The 27740-nt window shown below is 39.6% G+C and overlaps 3 protein-coding genes and 3 long non-coding RNA genes across 8 annotated transcripts; 3 read left to right on the top strand and 3 right to left on the bottom strand.

The window, feature by feature from the left end:
• Positions 1-1433: 1433 nt before the first annotated feature.
• On the bottom strand, positions 1434-2902 carry LOC112171926. Its single transcript, XR_002925177.2, has 2 exons — positions 1924-2902; positions 1434-1799 (listed from the first exon to the last, which is right to left on the bottom strand). It is a non-coding gene; the product is annotated as an uncharacterized LOC112171926 (long non-coding RNA).
• Positions 2903-3979: 1077 nt separating this feature from the next.
• Positions 3980-5614, top strand: LOC112170929 (disease resistance protein RPV1-like; the record flags this gene model as incomplete). The annotated part of the gene is made up of 3 exons (XM_040508460.1): positions 3980-4500; positions 4646-5511; positions 5598-5614. Coding segments are annotated over 3 exons (1404 nt in total), but the record flags the coding sequence as incomplete, so codon positions are not given.
• A 564-nt stretch (positions 5615-6178) lies between these two features.
• Positions 6179-6765, top strand: LOC121049961 (disease resistance protein RPV1-like). The gene is made up of 2 exons (XM_040508459.1): positions 6179-6248; positions 6340-6765. The coding sequence occupies exons 1-2, from the start codon at positions 6183-6185 to the stop codon at positions 6763-6765; spliced, it is 492 nt and encodes a 163-aa protein (XP_040364393.1). The 5' UTR covers positions 6179-6182.
• Positions 6766-9380: 2615 nt separating this feature from the next.
• Positions 9381-11991, bottom strand: LOC112171936. The gene is made up of 3 exons (XR_002925186.2): positions 11398-11991; positions 10654-10724; positions 9381-9659 (listed from the first exon to the last, which is right to left on the bottom strand). It is a non-coding gene; the product is annotated as an uncharacterized LOC112171936 (long non-coding RNA).
• A 551-nt stretch (positions 11992-12542) lies between these two features.
• On the top strand, positions 12543-16463 carry LOC112171901 (long chain acyl-CoA synthetase 2-like). 3 transcript variants are annotated; one of them, XM_040508244.1, is made up of 8 exons: positions 12543-12711; positions 12927-13024; positions 14871-14946; positions 15065-15156; positions 15413-15641; positions 15765-15904; positions 16061-16243; positions 16324-16463. In XM_040508244.1, the coding sequence occupies exons 5-8, from the start codon at positions 15533-15535 to the stop codon at positions 16387-16389; spliced, it is 498 nt and encodes a 165-aa protein (XP_040364178.1). In that variant the 5' UTR covers positions 12543-12711; positions 12927-13024; positions 14871-14946; positions 15065-15156; positions 15413-15532; the 3' UTR covers positions 16390-16463. The 3 variants fall into 3 exon arrangements, with proteins under 3 accessions (XP_040364178.1, XP_040364177.1, XP_024164801.1); XM_040508243.1 differs by having other exon boundaries at positions 12924-13024; XM_024309033.2 differs by lacking the exons at positions 12543-12711; positions 12927-13024 and having other exon boundaries at positions 14533-14946.
• A 1156-nt stretch (positions 16464-17619) lies between these two features.
• Positions 17620-20703, bottom strand: LOC121049897. The gene is made up of 3 exons (XR_005801587.1): positions 20231-20703; positions 18497-18566; positions 17620-17711 (listed from the first exon to the last, which is right to left on the bottom strand). It is a non-coding gene; the product is annotated as an uncharacterized LOC121049897 (long non-coding RNA).
• Between the last annotated feature and the right edge of the window lie 7037 nt (positions 20704-27740).

The raw sequence follows: 27740 nt of genomic DNA, 5'->3' as shown, positions 1-27740 counted from the left end.
TACTCAATAACGTTCTTCTGGAACATGGAGAATATAAGGTCTCATTAATGGTAAATTCAGTACCATTGGACAACATAAAGTGGGCTTTGCCATAGCCCTCTATCAGGTTGGATCGGCCTGATACGGTTGTCACAGAGGTATGCATAGGCAATAAGTTTGAAACATATCCGATCTCGGAGTATGGTGTGCGTAATAGCACTGTTAGCCAGACAACAAACTTCCCCACTGAATATGCCTATTCATTTATTTAATTCAATGGATCACATGTATAAATAAATTTATTGAATTAAATATATTCGAACAAAACCACATTTAATCCAAAGTATCGAAAAACATAAATCACCAAAATCCGAAGATTGAAACACTATTCATTAGATATGGCACATGGGGCCAATCATACCCATGTCTTCGAGTTTCTAATCCTCGGTATGTATAGTACTTGCCTGAAAATCCATGATCTCTAGTGTGGTTTATATAGAAAATGACCCTTAAACAAAGTTGGTATTTCGAGTTCCGCGACTGGCGTAATACTCATCTACTGCTTCGGCTATCGCACAACAGGTGCGGGACCAGTAGTCAATTCCTCCACATCGATGACAAAGATCATGCTAATTTTGGTGGCGACGAGCCAGACTAGTGTTCCTTTCAACTTGGGCTTGCTGAGTTAGGGCATCACAATTCTCACTACATGGGCCTTGGCCATGTGGAGCTGGATTACGTGCTCCTTGGCCTCTTGGGCCTTGGCCACCTGACTGACGGTCATGTGGGTTATTTTCCCTTCTGCTAATCATATCTTGCTTCAGGCAAGAAAGTGGTCATTTGATGGTTAAAGCTCTCTTCCAGAGCGACCCAAAGAGTTTGTGCATCCTCTTGATCGGATACTCAGTTTGGAGTGCTTTCTCTATATGTTTCTTTATGAAAATTATGGCACTCGCCTTAAAAGCCTCTCTGGCGACATTGTCAACATTGATTATTGATCTCATCTTCTTTGCAGTTAGATGAATTATCACATCTTGAGTCCACTTTAGATAGTTTCTTCCAGAAACCTCCAAAGCAACAAAGTCAAGTTTGTTGAGATTTGGCATTTCTTACAGGAAATGAACAAATAATCTTAATGCTTTGGGTAATATCGTCCATAAGCAACTAATAGGAATTTTAGGTTCTATAACATGGTATGGAAAGTCGGATTAAACATGTAAAATCTACTGATTTTATCATGTGTGGTGAATTTATGAAGGAAACTTCAAGTTTCTTAAATGGCATTATCGAAACTACAGGTTAGATATGTGTATGAACTACTGGTTCATTTAGAACTACTGGTTCGTTAGGTACCTGCATTTTCTACACATATATTCTAATGTGAAAATTTAGACAAGTAACACAATAATATTAAATAGAGCAAATTGAAATAATATCTCACAAATTTGAATAAATGGAAATCACAAATCAATTGAGATATTAATTGCATGCTAGTAAAATAACATATTAATTATCACACAATTATGTGAATAAATGCTTCTGGCAATTAATTACACATATAAAATATGGTGAATTTATTTACAATAGCCATAATGACATGGACGTTGTCTGGGTTCAAATCTCAATAGAATCAAATCATTTTTCCTTTTATTTGGTTCTACTGGACCAAAGAAAGAGTGGGCTTGATAATAAAGCATACGTACGGGGCTTAGCTGCGAGCTCATGACCCAGGCTTTCATGCACTAGTCAAATAGTGTGTGAGGCCTGTTGGGCTGCTCGGTCTTGCGGAAGGAAAATGGGCCTGCTGGGCTCAAGCTGGTCTGCCAAGGAATGAAAAGTTATTACTTAGTCCTTTCGGTAATTCCAATTGAATACCACCAGGTAAGAAGATGAGGTTTAGGTGGAGCGAGACTCGCTTAAGTACACAGCCTCATTGAATCTTACCTAGACATCGCATCTAATTGGATGAGCCTACTTGGAAAGGTTCATAATCTTTCAGTGTTGTCGAAACTACAGGTTCGATACATGTGAACTTCTGGTTCAATATTTATGTATGAACTTTTGGTTCAATGTTTATGTGTGAACTTCCGGTTCAATGTTTATGTGTGAACTTCCGGTTCGTTAAGTACTTGCATTCCGCACATATATATTCTAATGCAAAGAATTTAAGTGGGTAAAATATTTAAATTTAATATGAGCAGGTAACACCACAAAACATTATTATAATAAATAATGAAGGGAAGATGTATCATTATCACAAAGTCCAAACAAGTATATATAGATATTTGTCACAATATAAAAGAATTGATAGCTAAAATAAAAGCTATTGATTTTCCCTTTTACTCATTCAATTATGCCAATTATAGTGCAAGAGAAATAAGTGTCTCTCATAGAGGATTAAGTTAAACTAGATGCTTCAACAAAAGTCATAAATCGTGACTGCAGTTCATACTGAACAACAGTCGAAAGACGAACTGAAACACTAAGCAAAACTACCCAGAAAAATACGAAAATTTACAGAGATGCACTAAACATATAAGGGCTCCAGCATACAAAATTTGGTGAATTTTGGAGTTGAATTACTATTTTAAATAAATACTGGAACACAGAGATCAGAAGGTAAAATGAAACAGCAAAATAGGTTTTTTGTTTGGAAAAACCTACTTGATTGTAGAGCTGGTAGAGTGAAGTTGATTGAATGATGAACTGCCTTTTCTCTGCAACCTAAGAATTATTCACCTCTTCCCTTGTCAATCTGCAATCCAAATCCTAGAGCTATTCGTGCTGATAACGTGTTGTAAAATGAAAGTGAAAGTGTTTCAGAAAATGGAGAGAGCTTTGCTTCAAAGAACTTGAGAGAGAGAGAGAGAGAGAGAGAGAGAGAGTTTTGATGCAGAGAGGGAGAGTGGTATTTTCTGTTTTCTTCATCTTCCATGTATGAGAAATGGACTACATATATAGTGGAAGACAAGGAACATATAGCCTAAAGTCCTCCATAAAACAAGGACCCTTAAAGTCCTCCCTAAAACATGGATCCCCTAAAACTAGGAAAGCATCTTCTAATATACAACAATTTACATGATATAGCCATAATAGTTTACAACAAAGTAAAGATTATCTAGCTGGGATTTACCCAACAGGCAGTGAACTAAACTGTCTGAAAGTATGGCATAAGTAATTAACAATAAAGTTAATTTTTTAATTTAAGAATCGATAACTGAGTAAGTATTTTTAAATACTCACTGAACTAAAATTAGATTTAGAAATAATAATAATAAAAAAAGTACTTGTGTCATGTCTCCAAATTAAAATGATGGTCTGATGATGAAATTAGTGTGGTTTTCTCATTCAGTCCAAGAAACAATGCTTGAAGTCAATGGCAGTTGCTTTCACCGGTTGATATACAAAAGTTTCGGCTCTCATTTTACCAAACTCTCAATAAACCTATCTCACTTGTGGTTGTCATGCACTCTAGAGTCTAGACAACCTTACAGGGTGTGCTTTTCTTTCTTCATTCTTTTACAGTTTTACCACTAAATCAAGAGCCAGTGGCGGTGACAAACTGGCAATTGCATCTACATATCAACCAAACTCATTATAAGATGCTCTTTCGGTGGTGACTGGACTGATCGGTCCTCTACCTTTACCTTTTCTTCTTTTCTTGGGCACGTAGTTTCGCTTCATCTTACACGAAAAACTCTGTGCACCGAGAGACTTGTCCTCTTCTGCCCCTTCTTCATTTCACCAGCAATCAAACAACAATTGTTCCTGCTTTTTCCACCCGTTCATACACATGCAATGTGTTCCTGCTTTGGCCACTTTACCTTTACTTCTTCTCCATACCATCTTACACGCCCTTGACTTCACATTGACGTTGATCGAAGCTACCAGGAAACTATGATCAAGCAGTGTACCTATTTTTGAGCTGTGCTCCTTTTCTTTTCCTCTTCTTCTTCTGCTCCTTAATTCCATCAGCGAGCTTAGCGTGAAATCAAACTAAAAGCTAGATTCGATGGCCACCCAATTGGGAGCTTCTTCCTCATTATCTTCTGTTCCTTTTTCCACCCGTTCATACACACACGATGTGTTTCTGAGTTTCAGAGGCGAGGATACACGCTACAATTTTACAGGTCATTTGCACAGAAATTTGGTTCAAAGGGGGATCAACACTTTCATAGATGATGATGATCTTCCAAGAGGAGAGGAAATATCAGAAGCACTTCTCCGAGCCATTGAAGGATCAAAGCACTCTCTCATTGTGTTCTCTGAAAACTATGCATCCTCAAAGTGGTGTTTGGATGAACTGGTTCATATCCTTGGATGTAGAAGATCAAAGAAACAAATGGTTTGGCCAATCTTTTACAAAGTGGATCCCTCGGACGTAAGACACCAAAAAGGCACATTTAGTAAGGCACTTGCAGAGCATGAGCACCGATTCGAAGATGACAAGAACAAGGTGTTAAGATGGAGAGAAGCTCTTTCAGAAGCAGCAAATTTATCTGGGTGGCATTTCCCGGGCGGGTACATTATGCACTTAATCTTACTTATAGCAAATTTGTCTGTTTTTTTAGTGGTGTGTGATTATTATACAATACTATGCTCTTTTTCGAAGTAGCTAGCAAGGTTTTATTTTTATTAAATGTTTCATTTGATTTTAACATGACAGGCATGAATATGAATCTAAATTTATTGATAGAATCATTAAAGAGATTTCTGCACAAGTAATAAAACATACCCCTTTGAATGTGGCAAAGTTTCCAGTCGGGATAGAATCTCGTGTACAAGGCATGCTTGAACTCTTAGATGTTGGGAGAAGTGATATACGCATGGTATGGATATGGGGAAGTGGTGGAATAGGGAAGACAACAATTGCTAAAGCTGTTTACAATACAATTGTCCATGAGTTTGAAGATAGTTGCTTTTTGGCAAATGTTAGAGAACGTTCCGTGCCACATGAAGGTCTAGTCAACCTACAAAACATTATTCTTTCAAAGATTCTAGGGGGCAAAGAACTGAAAGTAATCAATGTTGATGAAGGAATCAATTTGTTGCGTGAAAGGTTGAGAAATAGAAGGATGCTGTTAATTCTTGATGATGTGAATAAATCGGACCAGTTAGACGCATTAGCCGGAGCACCTGATTGGTTTGGTTGTGGCAGTAGAGTTATAATAACAACAAGAGATAAGCGTTTGTTTGTTCACGATGTCAATCCTATATACAAAGCCAGGGAACTAGATCATCACGAGGGTTGTAAGCTCTTTAGTTCAATTGCCTTCAAGAATAAGAGAATTTTAGATGACAATGAGCAGCACTTAGTTAGCACTATTGTTAGATATGCTCAAGGCCTTCCATTGGCCTTGGTAGTTTTGGGTTCACATCTATGTGGTAGACCGGTACATAAATGGCAAGCTATGCTAGATGGTTTTAGAAGAAATCTTCCTGAAGGCATTCAAGATATTCTCAAAGTCAGTTTTGATGGACTAGAAAAAGTAGTGAAAGAAGTTTTCCTCGACATTGCTTGTTTCTTCAAAGGTTGGAAGACAAATGATGTGATACAGATACTAGATGGTTGTGACCGCAACAACCCCACGCATATTATTGAAGTTCTTGAAGAAAAGGCTCTCATATATGTTGATTGTTATGGTAAGATTTCCATGCATGATTTGCTAGAAGAGATGGGAAAAGATATAGTTCAGCAAGAGTCTACAGAGGTCGGTGAGCGAAGCAGATTGTGGCATCACAAGGATGTGCAGGAGGTTCTAACAGAAAACACGGTATGTAGTTCCTATATGCTCAGATTTACATATATACATGGAGTCAAGTTAGTGTGATTCTCTATGTGTGTAGTTTATTCCAATTCGTCAACTAATATCCGGGTAATATGTATTATATGTTTTTTTGTCGAATTCTTAAAGAAAGAATAAAACTCAAAAAACTTGCATTTTATTATATAAGTACTCATTTTGCTAATACGATTGCCTTTTTCATACTAGGGAACAAGTAAAATTGAAGGTATAATGATAAAGATGCCTATAGCATATGTGATATGCTTGAGTCCTGAATGCTTCAAAGAGATGAGAAATCTTAAAAATTTTATAAACGTCAATGGAAGGTTTTGTGGAAATGTTGATTATTATCCGAAAAACTTGCGGTTACTTGATTGGCGTAACTATCTGGTACAATCTTTGCCCTCCGATTTTAATATGAAGAATTTGGTTCAACTTAATATGTCTTGCAGCCGCATCTCACGTTTCGGAGAAGAATTCAAGGTAATTATAAATTTTCAGGAGTTTACGTTATTAAAATCTTTACACCTTACTAATTTTCCATTTGATTTCTTCTTCTTCTTTGGTATGACAGAGTATGGAAAATCTGAAATTCTTAAATCTGAGTGGATGTAAATTCCTAGCACAAAGCCCAAACCTGTCTGGAAGCCCAAACTTAGAGTTCCTGAATCTAAGCTATTGTAAAAGTTTAAAGAAGGTTCACCGTTCGGTTGGATCCCTCAAAAAGCTTGTTGACCTGAATCTTGAAAGATGCTCTAACCTTGTGAGGCTACCAGGAGAAGTCAACTGGAGATCCCTCCGATCCATTAATCTCGACTACTGCACAAGGCTGGAGAGTTTCCCTGAAATTGAGGGAGAGATGAAATACATGACATCCATGAGTCTATCCAACACTGCCATCAAAGCATTGCCTTCATCCATTGGATATCTAATTAACCTTGAACTGTTGGTGTTATCTGGTTGTCGAAACCTCAGAGAGTTTATTTTGCGGCATTTATGAATTGCAGAAGTTGGAGGGAGTTTATTTGCTGAAGTGCCCAAAACTCGTAAGATTCCCAAATAAGGTGGAGTATGAAGTGCTTCCCAAATACCGTGACTCTTTATCGAAAAGAAAAATACAATTCGGCGCCAGAGCCAGAGCCAGAATTGTGACTCGTAAGTTATGAAGGCAGTTCATTGGAGCCAGAGCTAGACACTGAATTCAATTCGGCGCTTCCTTGGCTAAATCAATTCCATGTGACTCAATGAAATTTGTCTAATATTGATTTCCTCGCATCCCTTGATTGTGCATCCACTTTAGATTACCTTGATTTATCAGGAAGCCCCATTGTTATTCTTCCCGAATGCATCATCAACAAATTTGTCAACTTGGGGAAACTCAATTTGAGAGGCTGCACGAGGCTCGTAGAAATTCCAGAGCTTCCACCAAGGATTCGCGAGTTGAATGTGAGCGATTGCGTATCATTGGAAAGAATTTCAAAGTTGTCAAACATTTTGGAGCGTAAAGAATCACAAATGATTGAGAAGATGGACTTGACTAATTGCTGGAGACTCTGTCAAAATTTGGTTGAGATGGCAAACAAGGATGATGATGATGAAGTGCACGCCGATCTCTTCTCTCGACTCCTATCTTCTCAGCAATCCAAATTCACAATTACATTTCCAGTTCCAAGAAGCGAGGTTCCAAAGTGGTTCAGCTGTCAAATGGATTTCATGGGGCATCGACGGTTTGAATTTTATATCGAAACACTTGCAAATTTCAAATGGGACAACGCAGGATTGGCTCTCTATGTTGCTTTTGATCAAAACCTGCAAGATCCTTGGACTGGTTTTACGGTCTATATTCACATCAATGAAGTACGTGTTTCAGTTCCCTACTATGAACGTGTTCATTCAGGAGAGTGGGATCATGTGTGGCTGCACTATGTTCCCTTCCTTGAAATGTGGCGATTTGGTTATATGCGTCCATTGCCACCTTTTACGTGTCAAGTCATTATTTATCAATTTGAGTCCTCCATAAAAAGCTGTGGTGTCCACCTTGTAATGCCACCCAATGAAGTAGTTTCTATGAAGCTAATCCGTGCAGAGAACCTCACCAGTGAACTTTCTCATGATGAACTTAAAAATGCGTGAAAATTTCTAAGCTAATGACGTTTCTATAAGCTAATCGGTGCTGTGGTATCGTTTCCTTTTGTGAAAATTTCCTCATTTCAGAGATAATATGTGACAATTATCGTCTGAACAACAATGCTATTCCAGGACTTCTGGGACAATTATCGTCCCAAACAGAGGACTGACTGCAAAGAATTATCTACTGATGCACAACTGGAGAACGAAAAGCTGTAATTACTGATGCAGCATGGCATTGTCTATGGACCAGTGTGATGGATACAGGTTTTTCAAATTCTCCCTTTCTTTGATATCTTTGGAGTTTCAAGATTGGTTTGTAATATCAACTCTTAGTTGGCATTCTCCATATGTGTGGATAGAGTTGAACAAGTTTACCATGCCCAATTCCATGTAACTAATAAGTGCAAAATTGCATCAGTGAAAGGAATATTAAATTTGTAATTTAGAAGCTTGATCTAGTGCACTTATCTACTTCACTAAACTCATTGATGAACTTGTAGACGTTTTCTCGTCCGATAGCCACTTTCAAGGTCTTTCTATTTTCTGATTATATAGCATCGTTTTCTGAATTTATTTCCTCATCCAAAGGTATGCTACTACTCTATTAATATGCAGCTGCGCTTTTGATTTCGGATTGAACTGCTAATATATACATTCGCTTAATTATGGGCCTTAGAAATGTTGGCGAGAAAGAATAAAAGCCCTTACTTTCGCTTAATTAGTTTGGTTTCCTGGATTGCTAATCTTAGTGTCAGATTATGCTGCTGATGCAATATAGCATTACTTCAGTTTACTAGCTAGATTATCTAAATGTCAGGTTTCACATGGTTGATTGATTTTAGTATATGACATGTAAATTTGTACTAGATGCAAAGACTCATTGGAGGAAGTTTGATTAGGTTCTGGTGTAGAGATATTCACGCCATGAGTATTTGAAACTTTAGATGATTCTGTCATTACTACAGTTTTTCTGTTGACCAGACGGAATCATGTAATAATGTACATCAGATAGGTGGTTTGAGTTTCTGCTAAAGGAAATGAATTTTTTTTGTTTGAAACCTTTCTTTCATTAATGAGTTAAAAGAAGGACAGGTTAACTCATCATAATGTTTACTTAATTTGCTCCCTTATTGTCATTGCAGGGAATGCCCTGAGGAATCTAAGGAAGCTGTTGCATCACTAATGGTTACTGCATCTAGGTTTTCTGATTTACCAGAGTTTTGTGACATTAGGCCACTATTTCAAGTGAGATAAGTGAATTCTGGATTATTATGTGGATCAAAAGGTAATTATTTATTGAACTGCACTTGATGGAATTTTATGAATCCCTAACTGCTTTGAAACTGACTAACTGAATTCCTGAATGATTGTTTGTTGAGAACATAGCTTCAAAGCCTCCCACATTGGAGAAGAAGGTTCAGTTGACATAGCATTGGAGTTTTCAATAAAGTGGGACTCCAAGGCCTTTGAACAAAGGATGTGTCACGCCCCGAATTTTGAATAATAAATTCAAATCCGAAACATGAAATAAACAACTTAATCAAATAAACGTTCTGAATTTTTTTCTCAGAGATAAACACACCTCGCCTCACTCACTAATACAAAAACCAAATCCTCAAGAGTTTAATATTACAACACACTCTCTCCAAATTTAAATGTAAGCTCAATGAGCATAACAACCTCACAATAAAGCTGTAACTCCAATCCCACTACTCAAAGCAGCCTGATCACCTTCTCGATTCACCTGACCTGTAGGATTACCCGCTACACAATTTGAATAGTGTACCGGGATTGCAACAACACCAAACCCGGTAAGCTTTACAGCTCGTATGAGTAAACAAGAAAGAACTGTTGATTTTAATCATATTTCTTTTTAACTGAAGTAAACAACCAACAATCTCAACATCTGCAAGGAAACATAAAAACAAAACACGGAAAATCCCCAACGAATACATTTCCACAATTCTCTAACCACAATACCACCACTTTGGTCCATCCCAACTGTTTGGACCCAACACCAACAACACGTTAGAGTTCTAACCACATCGTTTCCTGTCACCTCGGTTATTATTTAACCGGCGATCTTCGGACTTTCCCCTGTCCTCAGAGCACTACATCTCGGTTATTATTTAACCAGCGTTCTTCGGACTTTCCCCTGTCCTCAGAGCACTACATCTCGGTTATTATTTAACCGGCGGTCTTCGGACTCTCCCTGTCCTCAGAGCACTACATCTCGGTTATTATTTAACCGGCGGTCTTCGGACTCTCCCTGTCCTCAGAGCACTACATCTCGGTTATTATTTAACCGGCAGTCTTCGGACTCTCCCTGTCCTCAGAGCACTACAATTCTACCCTCTAATCAACTCAGAAGGTCAACATGATTATCACACACATTTAGCGGTTAGCATTATCATAAATAATCATGGCAATTTCAAAGACAATATCATATCATAACCAAGTTATCGCAATTCCACACACACCTCAATGTCATACCATTCCATATATAATCACGTAATTATATATATACGTAATCATTCGCTCAGGGATAATCACTAATACCAACTATAATTCAAGCATAAAAATCGTGAAATTCATTTTGTATAATTAAAATCATTTTACTTACCTATGGACCGTAGCTGATCAAGTCCATGTGATTAAAAACAAATATTTATTCCATAAATATTTTCACACAATTACGACAAAATAAAGTAATTAAATGTACTCGGTTCGTAATATGAACCACGTGAGGTTTACTCACCTCTAATCCCGCTGCGTCTTCAATTTCACAATACACACCAAAACCGCTCACCAAGGAAGACCGTCAATCACCTAATCAAACATGATCATAACTTAGCCCACAACTCATAAACAAAATTAAACGACGATCCAACGGTCAGATCGAAATTATATGATGATCCAACGGTCGGATCCTCACGGATCGCCCTTAGGATCATCCTCCAAAATTATCACAAAGATCCAACGGTCGGATCTTCCTGAATCTTCCTTACAAACATCTCCACAAAGTTTCATGAAAATCCGACGGTCGGATTCTCACGAATCGCACTTTGAATCACTATTTAGCAATTATACGAAGATCCAATGGTCGGATCTTCGCCCGTGACCACACAAAGTCATCAGGACAGTCATACGATCAACATATCAAAAATACAAGTCCATCGGACGGTCCGATCTTCACAGATCATTAATCGAACAATCGAAATTGATCAAAACCGTAAAAATTCATAACTAAATCATACGATATCCAAAAATTATGAATTATATATGCAAACGATCGTATTGAAACATAGAATCTAAAAATGTAAAGAAAACACATTTTTGACCCCCGGAGGTGGCCGGAAAAGGGCCGCCGGAGTTTGGACAGAGCCGCCGCCGACCACCGCCAATGGTGTCGGAGACATGCTGTTCCGCTTCGTCTCATCAAGCCCAACCACTTTCCTAACTAGCATGAAGTCTGAAAATGACCGGAAGGGGTCGAAATTACCTAAAACAGTCGAGGTGGCCGGAATTTTTTCAGAATCAGGCGAAGAACGCAGAAACCGGCGAGCTTATTTTCGACGTAAAAACTTCAATTTCAGACCTCGATTCCTTCTGGAGAGTTGTTAATAACATCAAGGTAAACTAAATGTTTCAAGAATCAATCAAAAAGATGCACTACAGCTCGAGATATCACGATCGAAAGGTTTTGGTTTCCGATCGAAAACCGGTCGAGCTCCGACGAACGTGAAACCGATCACTCCAGGTGTGATCCTTCTGGGATGATGATAAGCAGGTTTAGGGGAGTTCATAGAGCTAAGGATCGGAAGTTTTGGCGGCCGGAGCTAGGAGAAAACCGGCGTTGACTCAAATCGAACTCAAATCGGTTTAAGCTCCCCGCCGCCGCTGCAGGCCTTTCCGCCGTGCAAGGCTGCCAGAGAAGGGTGGGCAAGGACCAGGCGAAGCCAATGGAAGAAGTCTGGTGAGGATTGGTGGCCGGAGGAGGAAGATATGGCCGGTGGAAAAATTGCAGCGATTTCCGGTCGGGGGGAAAAGGGAGGAACGAAGGTTTCCAAAACCGGAAACTGAAAAATATTTTTGGAAAATTTCCAAAAAAGGAAGCTTTATACCAAACTGGAAACTTTTTCAAAAAATCATAATTAATTCATATGAACTCCGATTTTTGCGTTCCGCATATGCACGAGATCGTATCGACTAGCTCTACAACTTTCATGAAGGAAGTTTTCTCAAATTCCGTACGTATAAAAAGTCGATTTTCGCGTGCTCTAAATAACGCACGTTTTCGAAATAAAATCGTTCGAACTAATTTCACAACCCCTCAAAGCTTCGTACTTTCTCCCATGACCACGAAATCATTACTAAAAATCCCCGGAATTTAATTTGGATTTTTCGGGGTATTACAGGATGTCTAAACCTCCTGCATTTATACAGGTCTGGCCTACTGTGTTGCTGTAATAACACCTGTATCAGATATTCACATAAAATACAAAATCCTGGGATGTCAAAGTCTGGTGGATTTCTTATTTGGGAAAAAAAGTATTGCTCTTTTGAATTCTAAGGCAGTTGCAATTTCGCTGTGCAAACCATGAAATTTTGGATATGTATAGGGTTTCAGGCACAAGCATCGATCTGTGTAAGCAAATTAAGTTATGAAATGGTGGGAGAAAGCCCTAAAACTGAACATGGTGCAGATCCATTCTGCTAAGAACTCATTGATTCTTTGCATAATGCTGGTGATAGATTGGTTGTAGTGGATTTTTACTCACCTGGTTATGGAGATTGTAGAGCTCTCCATCCCAAGGTATATTTCATATTTCATTTTTATCCCAAGGTATATTTCATATTTCATTTTTACGTATCGAGTCATATTTCATTGCTGTTTTGTTCGCATACTCATAATCAGAGTAATTTTGTATCTAACCAGCTTAGAATACGAGCTTTCCTTCTACTGGGTTTTCCCCCCATTTTCGTTTTACAATCTTCCATTACAATCTTCCTACCATGCTATCTCAGCAGAAAAATCCACCTCGGGATTTTCAACCTCTGCCGCCGCAGCCACAATTAGCTTCAAATCATAGTCATGCTCAACCCGATAAGCATACATTCTATATAAGGTGATTATTTGATTACCAATTTTTGTTTTCCAAATAATTTTGCTATGTTTTGTTGTATGTTGTCATGTGTAATTGGATAATTGTAGAGTTAATGGTCACAGCCCCATTTCATTCTGATATGGACGAATTTCTAAATACGATATTAAGCACATCCATATGATTTTGATTGATTTACATGGGGATTATCTGAAATTTACAGTTAACTTTGAAATCTTATGGTAGTTAGGCATAATTTCTTTTCTGTTGAGATGTTATATCAGAGGGTCTCATAAAATCAAAGTATGGCAGAAATTGGTCGTACTGTAACTGCCTATATTATGAGGACAGGAAATACAAGCCTTGTTCTGTAAAGTTTGCACCAAACAATAAGCAATGCACTTAGAATCATAACCATCATTCTCCCACTCATACCCCACTGACTTCATTCACATACCCTTCTATTTTTCCTGCCCTGCCAAGCAAAACTCCCTACCTCTCTATTCCTCTTACTTGCCAAGAAAGAGTCACGCTACTCTGTTCTGGATAACATGGTCTTTCCATCTTAAAATGACTCCCTTTCACCTAACTATGCACTAATATATAGTTATATACCCTCCCCCTTCTTCACCTTATGCTCAACTTCTCCACCTTAGTTCCTTACTCTCTCTTACTAAATCAATCCACAAACACATCAACAGTAAAACAATGACACCCCAATACCTCTTCTCACTATTCTTTTTCGTGATCTTCTTCTTCCATTTGCACATAATTAATTCTGCTCAATCTCCAGCAGTTGCAGATTTGCTTCAGAATGCCTATAGCTGCATATTTACTATTCCTTTTGCATTACTATTAATTTGAAATAGCAAGCAGCTACGTATAAGCCCTTAAGCTTTCATTTAGTATTAATAGGCGAGATGCTAAGCCTATAGCCCTAGCTGCCCTCTTTAGATCTTTAAAGCAGACTCCTTGTAATTCGCTTTTTGTTTATTCAAAAAAAGCTGTTTCGTTTCAAAAAAAAAAAAAAAAAAACAAGAGGCAGAATAGCTCCTGTAACTTGGCATGAGTTGTTTGGGGTGCAATTTGGTGATGGATTTTCAACAGGTCTGTACCTATGTTTGGTCTATTGCACAGTTTTAAAGCATAAATGTACCTCATTTTTGTGTAAGAGGCAAATAAGCAAGGAACATTTTTGGTCATGGAGACTTAGTAGTTTTGTTACTGAAAAGGCCAATAAAAGACTATTTTCGTTTTGAATTTTGTAACATTATCAATATGAAATTATTTTTTCATTCTCAAATGAAATTTGCCATCCTTAATCTGTTTCCATACATATATGCTCTGCCTGTTTAAAATGCTAGGTTTTCTAAGAAAAAAATTTAAATCATGTGGATACAATCCAATTTAGCAAGCACTTATAGTTTATTCTTCAGGATTTGTTGCTTTTGCCAAGAAAACATGTGAGGACGGCATTCTGCTTGAAGCTTGTTAGACCAATTGGTTGCTTTCTATTTGGTGATGTTAGTGGTAACTGATAATGGGTTCAAACTGCATCTTCCACATATCTTAATTTTATCAGATTGATTAAAGTTGGGGGTTGTACTGTAACCCTCCACTCGGGGAAATTTATATTTTCATATTGGCAGAAGTTGGATCCCATATTAGATCAAATTATGCTGAAATCTTTGTGGTTGGCCATCAAATTACAGATTTTCTACCAACTAATTAAACTAAGGGTACTAATACAATTTTGAGTAAAATCATCATGTGAAAGGTGCTTATTTGCAGATTTATTTTATAGTTTATATTTTTATCAAAGCAACTTTGTTGAAGTATTACCAATACATGGCTAACGTTTATATGGCAGCAAGTTGGCAAATCTGCAGAAGGGCCTAACAAAAGCAAAAGCGGCACCTCTCTTGGACAAGCTTGTTTTTGACAAGGTCAGTTATTATTCCTTCACCTTTCTATTCTTGAAATATCTGGTTTTACATTCGAACAATGCATTACTTCTATCTTATGCATTACATTTTAACAAACTGTGTTATTAATTTGCGGTAGATAAAACAAGAGCTAGGAGGACAAGTTCGTATAATGTTGTCTGGTGCTGCACCTTTGCCCAGGCATGTGGAGGAATTTATCAGAAGGATATGGTATGGTTGACTGCATAACATAATGAATAGATACATATTATACTTGAATCAGTTAAATCATAGTGAAGATCAAGAAAATTGTACAAGGTTAAGTATTCATGGTATATGTGTTTGACCTATGAGATGTCAGTATGAATGCTTTTTTTGTACTCATTCAAATGACCTCAAGTTTCTAAATCAGCTACCACAAGACATCAGAAACAGATATATATGAAACGGAGAGAACTACATTTCATCAGTTTGTTAAATCGTGTAGGCTTACTGAAAGCTGTGTTGGGTGTTTTACGTCCCTTGGCAATGTTTATCCTATGATTGGAACTGTTGGTGCCCCCCTGACAACTATTGAAGCGCGGCTTGAGTCAGTCCCAGAACTGGGATGTGTGCCATGTGGAGAGATTTTCCTAGGAGGAAAAACCATGTCTTCTGGTTACCACAAGCGCAAGATCTAACTGAAGAAGTCCTCATTGATGGGTGGTTCCGTACAGGTAAATGTCTACAATACTAGAAATGAAGTACTTTTTTGGTTGATGCTCAATCGTTTGGTTTCTTTTCAAGTGGGCGCCTTCAAAATTTTTGTTGATGATTCATTTGGAGTGGATGGATCACAGGTGATATAGGAGGATGGCAGCCTAATGGAGCAATGAAAGTTACAGACAGCAAAATGGAAGTATTTAAACTGTCTCAAGGTGAATATGTTGCTATGGAAAGCATTGAAAGCAAATACTTGCAATGGCCCCTTATCACATCGGTATGTCACTAACTTCTGTATTCTAGAATAAATTAGTTTGTGTTCGTCTTTGTGCTACAACATTTGAATTTTGTGGTAGTGTCCTCTACCCTTCTTTCATGTTATCAGAAGTTACAGCTGGATATCTTTACATCTTACCTTTCATCTGGTCGGCAGATATGGGTTTATGGGAACGGCTTTGAGTCATTTCTTGTTGCTGTGGTTGTTCCTGGCAGAAAGGCCTTGGAGGACTGGGCAGCTGAGCATCATTTGACTGATGATTACAAATCATTGTGTCAAAACCTGAAAGCAAGAAATTACATTTTGGATGAGCTCAATATTACGGGTCAGAAACAGCAAGTATGTGCTCCATCGCTGTTCCTAAATTCATCCTATGTTGATTAACTAGTCATCTGACTAAAAAGACATTTAAATTGCAGCTTCGAGGGTTTGAGTTGTTAGAAGCAGCTTCAAAATTTGGTTCAGATGGCAAAGAAGGAAGATGATGAGGTGGGCTCTAATTTCTTCTCTTGACTCCTATCTTGCTTTTCTTGGGAGGAATTTTCTTAGTAGGTAATTTCTTTATACTTTTCTATCCAAGAACTCATTTTTGTTGGCAAAGGACTGGTCATTAATTTGCAATGACATAATACCTAAGTATTAAAATTAGTTGTTTTATTATAGATTAAAAATCAATCGAACTTTCCTTTTTGTATTGGGGATGTCTCTGTCTGTTCTTCACAACCTGTTATTCCCTCATTAAATAGTCAAAAGCCGAGTTAAAAAAAAGTTTACACGAATATACACATCTAGAATAATTATTGTACAAACCTCAGTCAAGTGGCAACATCACTGATCTATAGCATTAACAGAGGATATAAAGGTAAGCTGTCACGCCCCGAATTTTGAATAACTAATTCAAAATCCGAAACATGAATAACAACTACAATACACGCCACTCAAATTTCAAATCTCAAATTAATTAATACAACTCACTTATACAAAGTAAATTTGTAAAGCTCCACTTGAGCATCACTCACCTCACAATTTACAAGGCTGTAAAACTAAAAACAATTACTCTAATCTGCACGATCTCCGCCATGATCCTCCTGACCTGCAGGACTACCCGCTACACAATTTGAATAGTGTACCGAGATTGCAACAACACCAAACCCGGTAAGCCATGACAGCCCGTATGAGTAAATAAGAAGGAACTGTTGATTTTAAATTATATTTCTTTTAAACTCAAGTAAAAATTCAACAGTATTATGTCTGCAAGAGACGTTAAACCACTCATAGAAAACCACAAGAAATACATTTCCACAATCCTCATATCACAATACACCACACTGGTCCTACAGACACCCAACCCACATAGCACCACTTTGGTCCAACTTGACCCTACGTTAGAGTTCTAACTACATCGTTACCTGTCACCTCAGCCAAGGTTTAAATAAACGATATACATCTCGGTTAATATTTAACCGGCGGTCTTCGGACTTTTCCCCTGTCCTCAGAGCACTACATCTCGGTTATTATTTAACCGGCGTTCTTCGGACTCTCCCTGTCCTCAGAGCACTACATTTCTTGTCATGCCCCGAATTTTGAATAACTAATTCAAAATCCGAAACATGAATAACAACTACAATACACGCCACTCAAATTTCAAATCTCAAATTAATTAATACAACTCACTTATACAAAGTAAATTTGTAAAGCTCCACTTGAGCATCACTCACCTCACAATTTACAAGGCTGTAAAACTAAAAACAATTACTCTAATCCGCATGATCTCCGCCATGATCCTCCTGACCTGCAGGACTACCCGCTACACAATTTGAATAGTGTACCGGGATTGCAACAACACCAAACCCGGTAAGCCATGACAGCCCGTATGAGTAAACAAGAAGGGAATGTTGATTTTATAACATATTTATTTTAACTCAAGTAACAATCAACAATCAAAACATTTGTGATGAAACATCAAACAAAACACAGAAAATCCACAACGAATACTTTTCCACACTCTTCTAACCACAATATCACCACTTTGGTCCATCCCAACTGTTTGGACCCAACACTAATAACACGTTAGATTTCTAACAACATCGTTATCTGTCACCTCGGTTATTATTTAACCGGCGTTCTTCGGACTCTCCCGTCCTCAGAGCACTACATCTCGGTTATTATTTAACCGGCGTTCTTCGGACTCTCCCTGTCCTCAGAGCACTACAATTCTACCCTCTAATCAACTCAGAAGATCAACATGATTAGCACACACATTTATCGGTTAACATTATCATAACCAAGTTATTGTAATTCCACACACACCTCAATGTCACACCATTCCATATATATATCCACGTAAATATATATATACGTAATCATCCACTCAGGGATAATCACTAATATCAACTATAATTCATACAAGAAAAACAGGAAATTCATTTTGTATAATTAAAATCATTTTACTTACCTATGGACCGTAATTGATCAAGTCCATATGATTTAAAACAAATATTTATTTCATAAATAATTTTTCACACAATTACGACAAAATAAATTAATTAAAGGTACTCGGTTCGTAATATGAACCACGTGAGGTTTACTCACCTCTAATCCCGCTGCGTCTTCAATTTCACAATACACGCCAAACCGCTCACCAAGGAAGACTGTCAATCACCTAATCAAACGTGATCATAACTTAGCCCACAACTCATAAACAAAATTAAACGACGATCCAACGGTCAGATTCAAAAATAAAGACGATCCAACGGTCGGATTCGAAAATAAAGACGATCCAACGGTCGGATTTGAAAATAAAGGTGATCCAACTGTCGGATTCAAAAATAACGGCGATCCAACGGTCGGATTCGAAAATAAAGACCATCCAACGGTCGGCTTCGAAAATAAAGGTGATCCAACGGTCGGATCGAAATTATATGATGATCCAACGGTAGGATCCTCGCGGATCGCCCTTAGGATCATCCTCCAAAATTATCACAAAGATCCAACGGTCGGATCTTCCTGAATTGTCCTTATAAACATCTCCACAAAATTTCATGAAAATCCGACGGTCGGATTCTCATGAATCGCCTTCCGAATCACTATTTCACAATTATACGAAGATCCAACGGTCGGATATTCGCCCGTGAGCTCACAAAGTCACCGGGACAGTCATACGATCAACATATTAAAATTTGAAGTAAAACCGATGGTCTGATCTTCACAGATCGTAAACCGAAGATAAACGTAAAAACGTAAATCCACTATTTATCAACTTTTTCTAAAATAACCTTATAATAGAGTTTTTCCTCTCAGACAGGTCAAAACTTTCATGAACCGGACAGAATGATACCCAATCTTTCAAAGTGACCAAAATGGTACCTGAACTTTCAAAATGTGGCCAAATGGATACCTCCGTTAAATTTTCGTCACTTTACCGTTAGTATAGCCCATGTGCCGCGCATGTGACTGAAAATTAAGGTAAAAAGACCATAATACCCCTAAATTTATGATCTGATATATTTCCACCCTCTCTCATAGTCTACCTCTAATTTTCCCTCCAAATATTCTCGCCAAACATATATCTTTTTTTTTTTTCTCTTCTTCTTCCCTTTTTCCTGAGAATAATCATGTACCTATTTTCTATACAATAAGCTTGCATCGTACAGGAAAGAATTGCTAAGGAGCAATCCAGGTATGGCATCATTACTGAAATTATATTTCCTTTTTCTGTACATAATTTGAAGTTGTTTTCTTCTAAGAAATTGCAGAGGTCATCTCAAATGATATGTTCAGTTGTATAGAAAATAGGCACATGATTATTTTCAAGAAAAAGGGAAGAAGAAGAGAAAAAAAAAAAAAAAAGATATATGTTTGGCGGGAATATTTGGAGGGAAAATTAGAGGTAGACTATGAGAGAGGGTGGAAATATATCAGATCATAAATTTAGGGGTATTATGGTCTTTTTACCTTAATTTTCAGTCACATGCGCGGCACATGGGCTATACTAACGGTAAAGTGACGAAAATTTAACGGAGGTATCCATTTGGCCACATTTTGAAAGTTCAGGTACCATTTTGGTCACTTTGAAAGATTGGGTATCATTCTGTCCGGTTCATGAAAGTTTTGACCTGTCTGAGGGGAAAAACTCCTTATAATATATCAAAACGCTCGTATTGATGCATAGATGAATAAACTGAAAACAGAACACTAAAATAAGGCTGGACGCGCCGCCACAAGCGGCGGGTCAACGGCGGCGGTCAACGGCGGGTCAACCACCTCCGATGCAAAAGTCGTCAACTACAAACTTCTTCAAAATGAAAGGGTGATCAACTTTCATACCTGGAGCTAAGTCTGGTTCGACCTAGATCGTCCTAGATCAAGCTTTGAAGTTTGGATTAATCTCAGCCACACGATCAGATTCCAGATTCAATCACAGCCCTTCAATCTTCAACGCTTGATCTAGAGCTATTCACTCCAAATCGTCATGAAAGGGGAGTATAGGAATGATCAGCAGGAAGAGGAGATCACGAAAGTGGGGAGGATCGGCCCATGAATCGCCGGAAAAGTGGTTTTCCGGCCGGGTCGGGTTTCGCACGGCTGAGGCTCCTCCGATCCAGCTCTGGGGGCGACGGCGGGGCGAGGAGACTTCACCAGGCAACCGGGCGGCTTGGTCTGAGTGCGGAGAGGGCCGGGTCGTGGCCGGAGGACGCCGGAGGAGGGAGATGGATCCGGGTCGGGTTGGTCGGAACCCGAGGGTTCTGAAGAGAAACCGAAGAGAGAGAACGGAGAGTTTTGGGGGACTGTTTAGCAATTTCGAAACTTTTCCGTCCTTAATGAAATAATCAGAATTTTTCCCTATTTATAGAAAATTCCCAAATTTCAAATATTCATAACTTATTCATATGAACTCCGAATATTGCGTTCCACATATACACGCGATCGTATCGACGAGCTCTACAACTTTCATGAAGAAAATTTTCCCAAATTCGGTACGTATAAAAAGTCACTTTTTGAGACCCCCTAAATCACATACGTTTTCGAAATAAAATCGATCGAACTAATTTCACAACTCTTCTAAGCTTCGTACTTTCGCCCATGGCCACGAAATCATTTCCAAAATGTCATCGGAAAATAATATGAATTTTCGGGGTATTACATTTCTACCCTCAAATCAACTCAGAAGGTCAACATAATTATCACACACATTTATCGGTTAACATTATCATAAATAATCATGGCAAATTTCTAAGACAATATCATATCATAACCAAGTTATCGTAATTCCACACACACCTCAATGTCACACCATTCCATATATATATATACACGTAAATATATATATACGTAATCATCCGCTCAGGGATAATCACTAATACCAACTATAAATCAAGCACAAAAATCGTGAAATTCATTTTGAATAATTAAAATCATTTTACTTACCTATGGACCGTAGTTGATCAAGTCCATATGATTTAAAACAAATATTTATTCCATAAATATTTTCACACAATTTCGACAAAATAAAATTATTAAAAGTACTCGATTCGTAAAATGAAACACGTGAGGTTTACTCACCTCTAATCCCGCTGCGTCTTCAATTTCACAATACACACCAAAACCACTCACCAAGGAAGACCGTCAATCACCTAATCAAACATGATCATAACTTAGCCCACAACTCATAAACAAAATTAAACGACGATCCAACGGTCAGATCGAAATTATATGACGAAGATCCTGAGGGAGAGTCTTCGCATGACGAAGATCCTGCTGAGGTAATTTGGTTAAGAACGATCCCAAACTTGTATATTTGGTGCTTCTCCCCTTTTGAGTTATGACCCTTTTCTCGTACAGGCCACTGCTGTCTTTGCTTGCAAACGCGATAGGTCTCAATCCGTCGAAGAGAGTTTTGAAGATGACGAACCTCTGGGAATGCGATTGGTAAACTCCGGCCCCGTCTTATCCTATTTAAATTTTAAAATCTGGGCAGGATTTTTACTATGTATCTTTTGACAGGTCCGTCAAAGGACCACTGATCCCTCTCGCCTGAGCGAAGCTGGACCCTCAGCCACTGCAGAAGAGCCATTTATCTCGCTAGTTCAAGCATCAACTAACCCTGTGGCACCTCTCCCATCTCCCACTACAGAGCATCTGCAAGGTCCTACCGTTCTAATAACGATCTCTGATGACGACTCCTCAGAGAATGAAAGCGTGGAAAGCCACTCTGAAACTTCTGCCGCTTATGAGGAACTGATGACGACAGAGATTCTCTCGGCACTAGAGGTTCAAGAGGTGAATGAGGCGGGGCCTCTTCCTCTTGGTGACCACGTACCAGATATCGACCCGACAGCTCGAGAGGTAAGCCACTGTTTGGCCATTACTTTCCATTTCCCTTTAGATCCAACCCTGCTCTCTGACATTTCTGAACCTAACTAGGATTCTGTTTGTACCGAGGAGGTGGCTGCAAATCCTGCTGGTCTTATCGACAGGACAGTCGCCCCAGAGATGGAAAATGATACTAACGGTGGTGGTGCCCCCCAAGTCTCGCAAACAAATGAGACAACCGTCGAAGCTGAGGGCTCTGTGCTTGAATCTGCTCCACTTGCCCATGGTGAGCCGCTAGTTGAGTTTCCAGATTCCCCTGAGGCTGAAGGGACAGACCAACTTGTTGAAGATGAAGAAACTGAGGAAGCTGTCCACCCTTTTGCATTGGTGGTTCGTGATCCTGTGGCTCCTCTACCGCCTCCTCCTCCTACCAGATTCAAGAGATTGATGAGGGTGTTAGAGGTAACTCCTCCTTCTGCTGTGGATGAGGCTAAGATGGTACTTCACGAACATCTGGGTCCTCAGGTATTGGAGACTGACATCCTCCCGCGAGTCTTGGAAGCTCTAAGGTATCTTCGCCAGGAGAAGGTTTTGACTCTGTGTCAATTTAGTGCTATCGACTCTCTGCTGAATGAACTTGATATGGCCCGCCGACGTCAATCAGCCGCGAACACTCAAGCTCACGACGCTCAAGAGGCTTTGAATAATGTCTCTCAAGAAATGGACATCTCCCGTGATATTTTAAATGAATGATCCATCCGCCTACGGGAACTACAAATCCAAAGGTCCAACTTCAAACTTCAGATCGAGGACCTCCAAGCCCATTTAGCCTTTGTTGAGAATGCGATTGTTGCAGAAGAAGCTCAACTCGATGAACCTTTGGCTGCTTCTGAAGAAATGGGCCGCAACCTGGCCCGTATCAGAGATCGGGCCACTCAGGCCAAAGCTGGTGCTATTGAGGCGAAACGCCACGTGGAGGAACTTTGTTTGAAATTGAGCTTTGCAGGCCAAACTTTGTAGGCCCCCTCATAAACCGGTCGGTCTTCTCACATGCTGCTAATCCCTTCTTTTCCGAGATTTAAGGCATTAATCACTCGTTGAAAAACAACGGTCGTGAAAAATAATCTTGTGAAAAGAACAGTTACCTCCTCGAAAACAGTTCGGTTTCCTTACATGCTATTAATCCTCTAATAATAGCTAACTCCTCAAAAACCGCTCCTCACATGCTACTAGTCCCTTTATTTCCCGAGATTTGGAATCACTAATCTCGATTTACTGACATCGGTTTGACTCTTTAACCATCCATCCAAGGGTGGGGCTTTTCCTGAAGTCCCTTTAAATAGGTGTATTTTGGGCAAGGAATACTCACAACAAATTTTCTGAAACATTCAAGAAATGGGCTTTCAGTCCTTGCTTCTCTTTCTCCTTCTTCACAAATCTTCCCCTCATGAAATGACCTTTAGCCTCTAAATTTTTAGGCTTTATGGTGTAATCTTAAGCCTGGATTAGGCCTTATGGCGTAATCTTAGGCAACCCCTTGTTTCGGCCTTCTGAAATTCTGCAACAACAATGCCAGGCTTCAGATTGGTTTAGAAACGCGAGGGGGCTCCGAGTGTGGGATCCACGATCATGCGAGTCATCTTCATCATAATCCTTACACGCGGAGCAAATCGGGGAAGGGAGGGAAGCCAAATTGAGGTTCGTCTTTCCTCCTCTGTTTCCTTCCTTCTGGACCCGGCCCGTGTTGTGCCCTCCAGATGGAAGAGGCTTTGGTTCTCACCTCCTTCACCCCCTTTCTCTTCTTGATAGAATCTTGGAGGGATGAGAAGGGATGGACTCTTTGAAGGAATGGGTTCAAGCTACAAAATGGCTGTTCATGTACTTCACATCCAGCTAATGGTGGTTACCAAGGCTAGAGGGGGTGCAGAGACTCAAGCTGATATTCGGTTCCTTCACTCTCTGCCCCTCCTTGAGATAATGGCGCGGCTCAACCCGACGTTGGATTCCATAGCTGCTTCCACTTGAGAAAGATTCAGAAGATATCTGAAGATTCCTGTTTTGTATTCTAGCCACTTTTGGCTTTGTAATGAATGTACTGCTTTTGGCCGCACAGCCACTTTATGAATACAATAATATTTTCTTATCCTGATATTCAAATATCCATGAGAAGCCAATAATTGTGTCTTGCAAGGCCCCAAATATAGGCCCCCTAGTTGCATATTAAAAATAATATGAACTTTTAAAATATGCTCCGCGTCAAAAAGAGCCTCGCGATGAGGGTTTCGAGAAAATATGTATCTTTTGGATCCACTTGCTGGCTCCAACTCAATTCGCATTAGCTGTTGAAAACTCCACCGTGAGAAGATAATATTGAAAATGGAATAGTTACATCCTCGAAAACCGTTCGGTTCCCTCACGCGCCAATAATTCCTTCTTTTCCGAAATTTAGGGCAACTTTAATCACGCTTTACTGACACTTGACTCTTCTCTTTAACCGTCCATCCAAGAGCGGACATTTGGATGCCTATATCTTCCTCCATATTATAAACCCAAATTTCCAATCCCAAAACCAATTCATCAACAACAATCTTTCTTAATTACTTGTCATCACCATTCTTCAATTCTCGCACTCTCTCAACCCTTCACCAATGGAACCACAAAACCGGCATCCAACCGAGGATGAAGGAAGCAACAAAGCCGCCAAGAGTAGTCCTAACATGCATTGCAAGCAATGTAATACCAGGTGGCTTCCTACTACAGATCAGATAAGAATCCTCAAGGAGCTTTACGATGACAAGGGAGTTAAGTCCCCCACTGTAGAGCAGGTTCAGAGGATCACTCTCCAGCTAAAATGGTACGGACAGATCGAGAACAAGAACGTCTTTTATTGGTTCCAGAATCAAAGGGCTCGGGAGAAGCTGAAAAAGAAGAATCTCACTTCGGATGTTCAAGTGCCCAAGCAAAGATCAGGGCTTGTTGGTGGATCCATTAATCTCAATTTTGGGTCAACTAGTTCTGCTGATGTTGGTGGATCCATCATGGAACAACGAGGAGAAGATCACTAGGAGGTTAAAACCCTTCCACTGTTTCCCATGCACAGTGAGGACATCTTTGGCAACATGAAGACTACTTCCGACGGAGGTGGTGGTCACGGTGGTGGCTCTTACATTTCCCTTGAGCTCAGCCTTTCCTGTGAGGGCAAAGCTGGAAAAAGTTTCCAGAGCCGCTGACTCGGCTTAGTAGCTTCGCGAGTGTAGGAACACTTAGAATTGCCCCTTAAGAGTTGTATTAATGAAATATATATATTTTTTTTTTAATTGTTAAGCTAAATGAGCTTAGTATTGTATAGTGTTGCCCCCCTAGTGTTGCTAGGCATAGCGAAGAAATGATTATGGGCCTCAAAAATAGGCCTTCATGAATGGGCTTTGCAAGAGTAGGAACACTAGAATTGTCCCCTAAGAGTTGTATTTATGACTTTTTTTTATTTTTTATAAGTAGCTAAATTCAATAAGACAATGTGAATCAAGGTTTAGACATGCGGCCCAAGTATAGTCGCCTAGACACAAATTTTCTTTTCAAATCCTTTGGGCAACCTTACTGAAATGGCCAGGTGGGGAAGGGCGAACAAGAGAGGCAGAATCCATTTTGGCATGAGCTACTCCCACATATACTGGTTTAGGCCCATTTTCACGCACTTCTGGATTCAAGAACCTGTCATGAACGTTGTCCCCTTTCTAGACACCATTTCACATAGGCTATACTTACTAAGATGAGAAAGGTCATAAGTGTGAAGACAGTTCAACAAGTGTTAATAAAAGCCGCCCTTGACCTTAAGGGACCTGATCGAACTAGGCACCAATAAGGAGTTTAGACCAATATTAACAAAAGAGACTTCACCTATTCCATTATGATTCACAACCCCTTACCAAATTCAACTCTTTTTTCATTTTTTTTTTATATGAAAAGAAAACTAGAAACGAAAAATTAACAGAAAATTAAAAGCAAAGAAAGAAAGAAGCTAGCAACACCATGTTTGGCTAACCTCTAGAAGACCACGGGGGAGGCCATCTATGCTTCACTCCAAGCTCCAATGCGTATAAATTTATAGCATGAAAACCCCCCTTGTGAGAGCTTGTAGGAAAGAAACAAAGATACTTCGTGTTGAAGAATTTGAAGGAATTTGGCTCGTGAGAGAGGTATTCTTGCCCCCCAAGTATCTTTGTTGGTTGACGAGGCATGATCTTCAATTGTAATTTGGGAGATGACGGTGTCCCAAGATAGGCTTTGTCGCCAACTGTCGCCAACTTCTCTTGATCAAAGGGATGATGATGGGTCATATCTTGCCCCCCATGCATCTGATCAGTAGCCACATATTTGGCTTGATCAGTGGAGAAATCAGATATTTGTTCAGAGACAATTGTATTGTCAGAAGAACAATCTTGTTGATGACCTTTTCCATGCACAGCCTCTGTGTAAGGCTGTGACTCACCAGTGAAACCCTTAGGTTGATTGCCACCTATAGGCAAGTTAGTCTCAGAAACGACCTCTTCGCGAGCAGGTTTTTGACGTTCCAATTCGCCTTGCTGCGAATTAGCCAAGCTGGAACCTTCCTCGCGTAAGGTTGTGAACTCAGATGTGATGTCCACGACATGTTGAGTGGTTTGTTTGTCGCTGCTCAAGAAGGGCTTATAGAATTGTTCTCTAGCTTTTAGAGCGTTCTGCTCAATTTGTTGGTCCCAATCTCGAAACCTCTGCTTTGTTTTTGCGATCAAACTGGCCATGTCCCTGGCTTGCTTTTCTTTATTCCTCTCGATGTTGGCCATGATGATCGCGAGCTGTTCCTCAATGCTTGCCCCCTCTGGGATGGGAATAGGCATAAACTCATCATTAATGGTGGTATCGCCAATGGTGGCAACATTGTCCATCAATTCACTTTAGGAATTTCTTTTGGTAAAGATTTTCCCCTGGCATCTCAATGATGGCGAACAAATGTAAAAAGACTCTAGTGTAGTCCCACTGGGCGTGCCAAAATGTTTGGCTCCAATTTTGTTGCAGCTGGTCAACAGTCTCTTTTCTGCGCGGGTGTGCCAGCACCGTTCGGGTGCGGTCGTCGGGGATGTCCCTTGACCTGACTTCTATCAAGCAATTGTGGACGAGGAGAGCACCAACCTCGTCGTGGGATTCTTTGTGCCTCGTGGTGAGGACTTTGCTGTAGTTTCTTCTTGTTCACACCATCGATACTCAATATTGCAGATTGAGCAGAGCGAAATCACCGGAAAGTATTGAGATCTTGCTAAAGCGTGACTTTAGCTTGGTTGGGTTGCTAGGGTGTTACCCTTGCTTGGCTGGTTTTGTAACCGTTGTGGTCGTGGCACTACCGTCGGCTCCCGAGGAGACTAGGACCGAAGTATGTTGACAGAGGGTTTGGTGGCACTGAAAGTCGGCTTCTGAGAAGACTAGGACTAGGAGTGTGATCACCGCTAAGAGAAAGAAAAGGAGAGGAGTTGCTCTTAGAGAGGTTTGC

This window comes from Rosa chinensis, chromosome 6 (genome assembly GCF_002994745.2).
Source record: "Rosa chinensis cultivar Old Blush chromosome 6, RchiOBHm-V2, whole genome shotgun sequence".
Lineage (NCBI taxonomy): Eukaryota > Viridiplantae > Streptophyta > Magnoliopsida > Rosales > Rosaceae > Rosa > Rosa chinensis.
This window is presented reverse-complemented; position numbering and strand designations above follow the sequence as displayed.

Excerpts from the sequence above, each read along its gene's own strand:
- LOC121049961 (XM_040508459.1), top strand. The coding sequence starts at position 6,183 with ATGAAGAATTTGGTTCAACTTAATATGTCTTGCAGCCGCATCTCACGT. Across the intron at positions 6,249-6,339 it reads GTTTCGGAGAAGAATTCAAG|AGTATGGAAAATCTGAAATT; the intron begins GTAATTATAAAT and ends TTGGTATGACAG.
- LOC112171901 (XM_040508244.1), top strand. The coding sequence starts at position 15,533 with ATGTGTGCCATGTGGAGAGATTTTCCTAGGAGGAAAAACCATGTCTTC. Across the intron at positions 15,642-15,764 it reads TGATGGGTGGTTCCGTACAG|GTGATATAGGAGGATGGCAG; the intron begins GTAAATGTCTAC and ends GATGGATCACAG. Across the intron at positions 15,905-16,060 it reads AATGGCCCCTTATCACATCG|ATATGGGTTTATGGGAACGG; the intron begins GTATGTCACTAA and ends TCTGGTCGGCAG.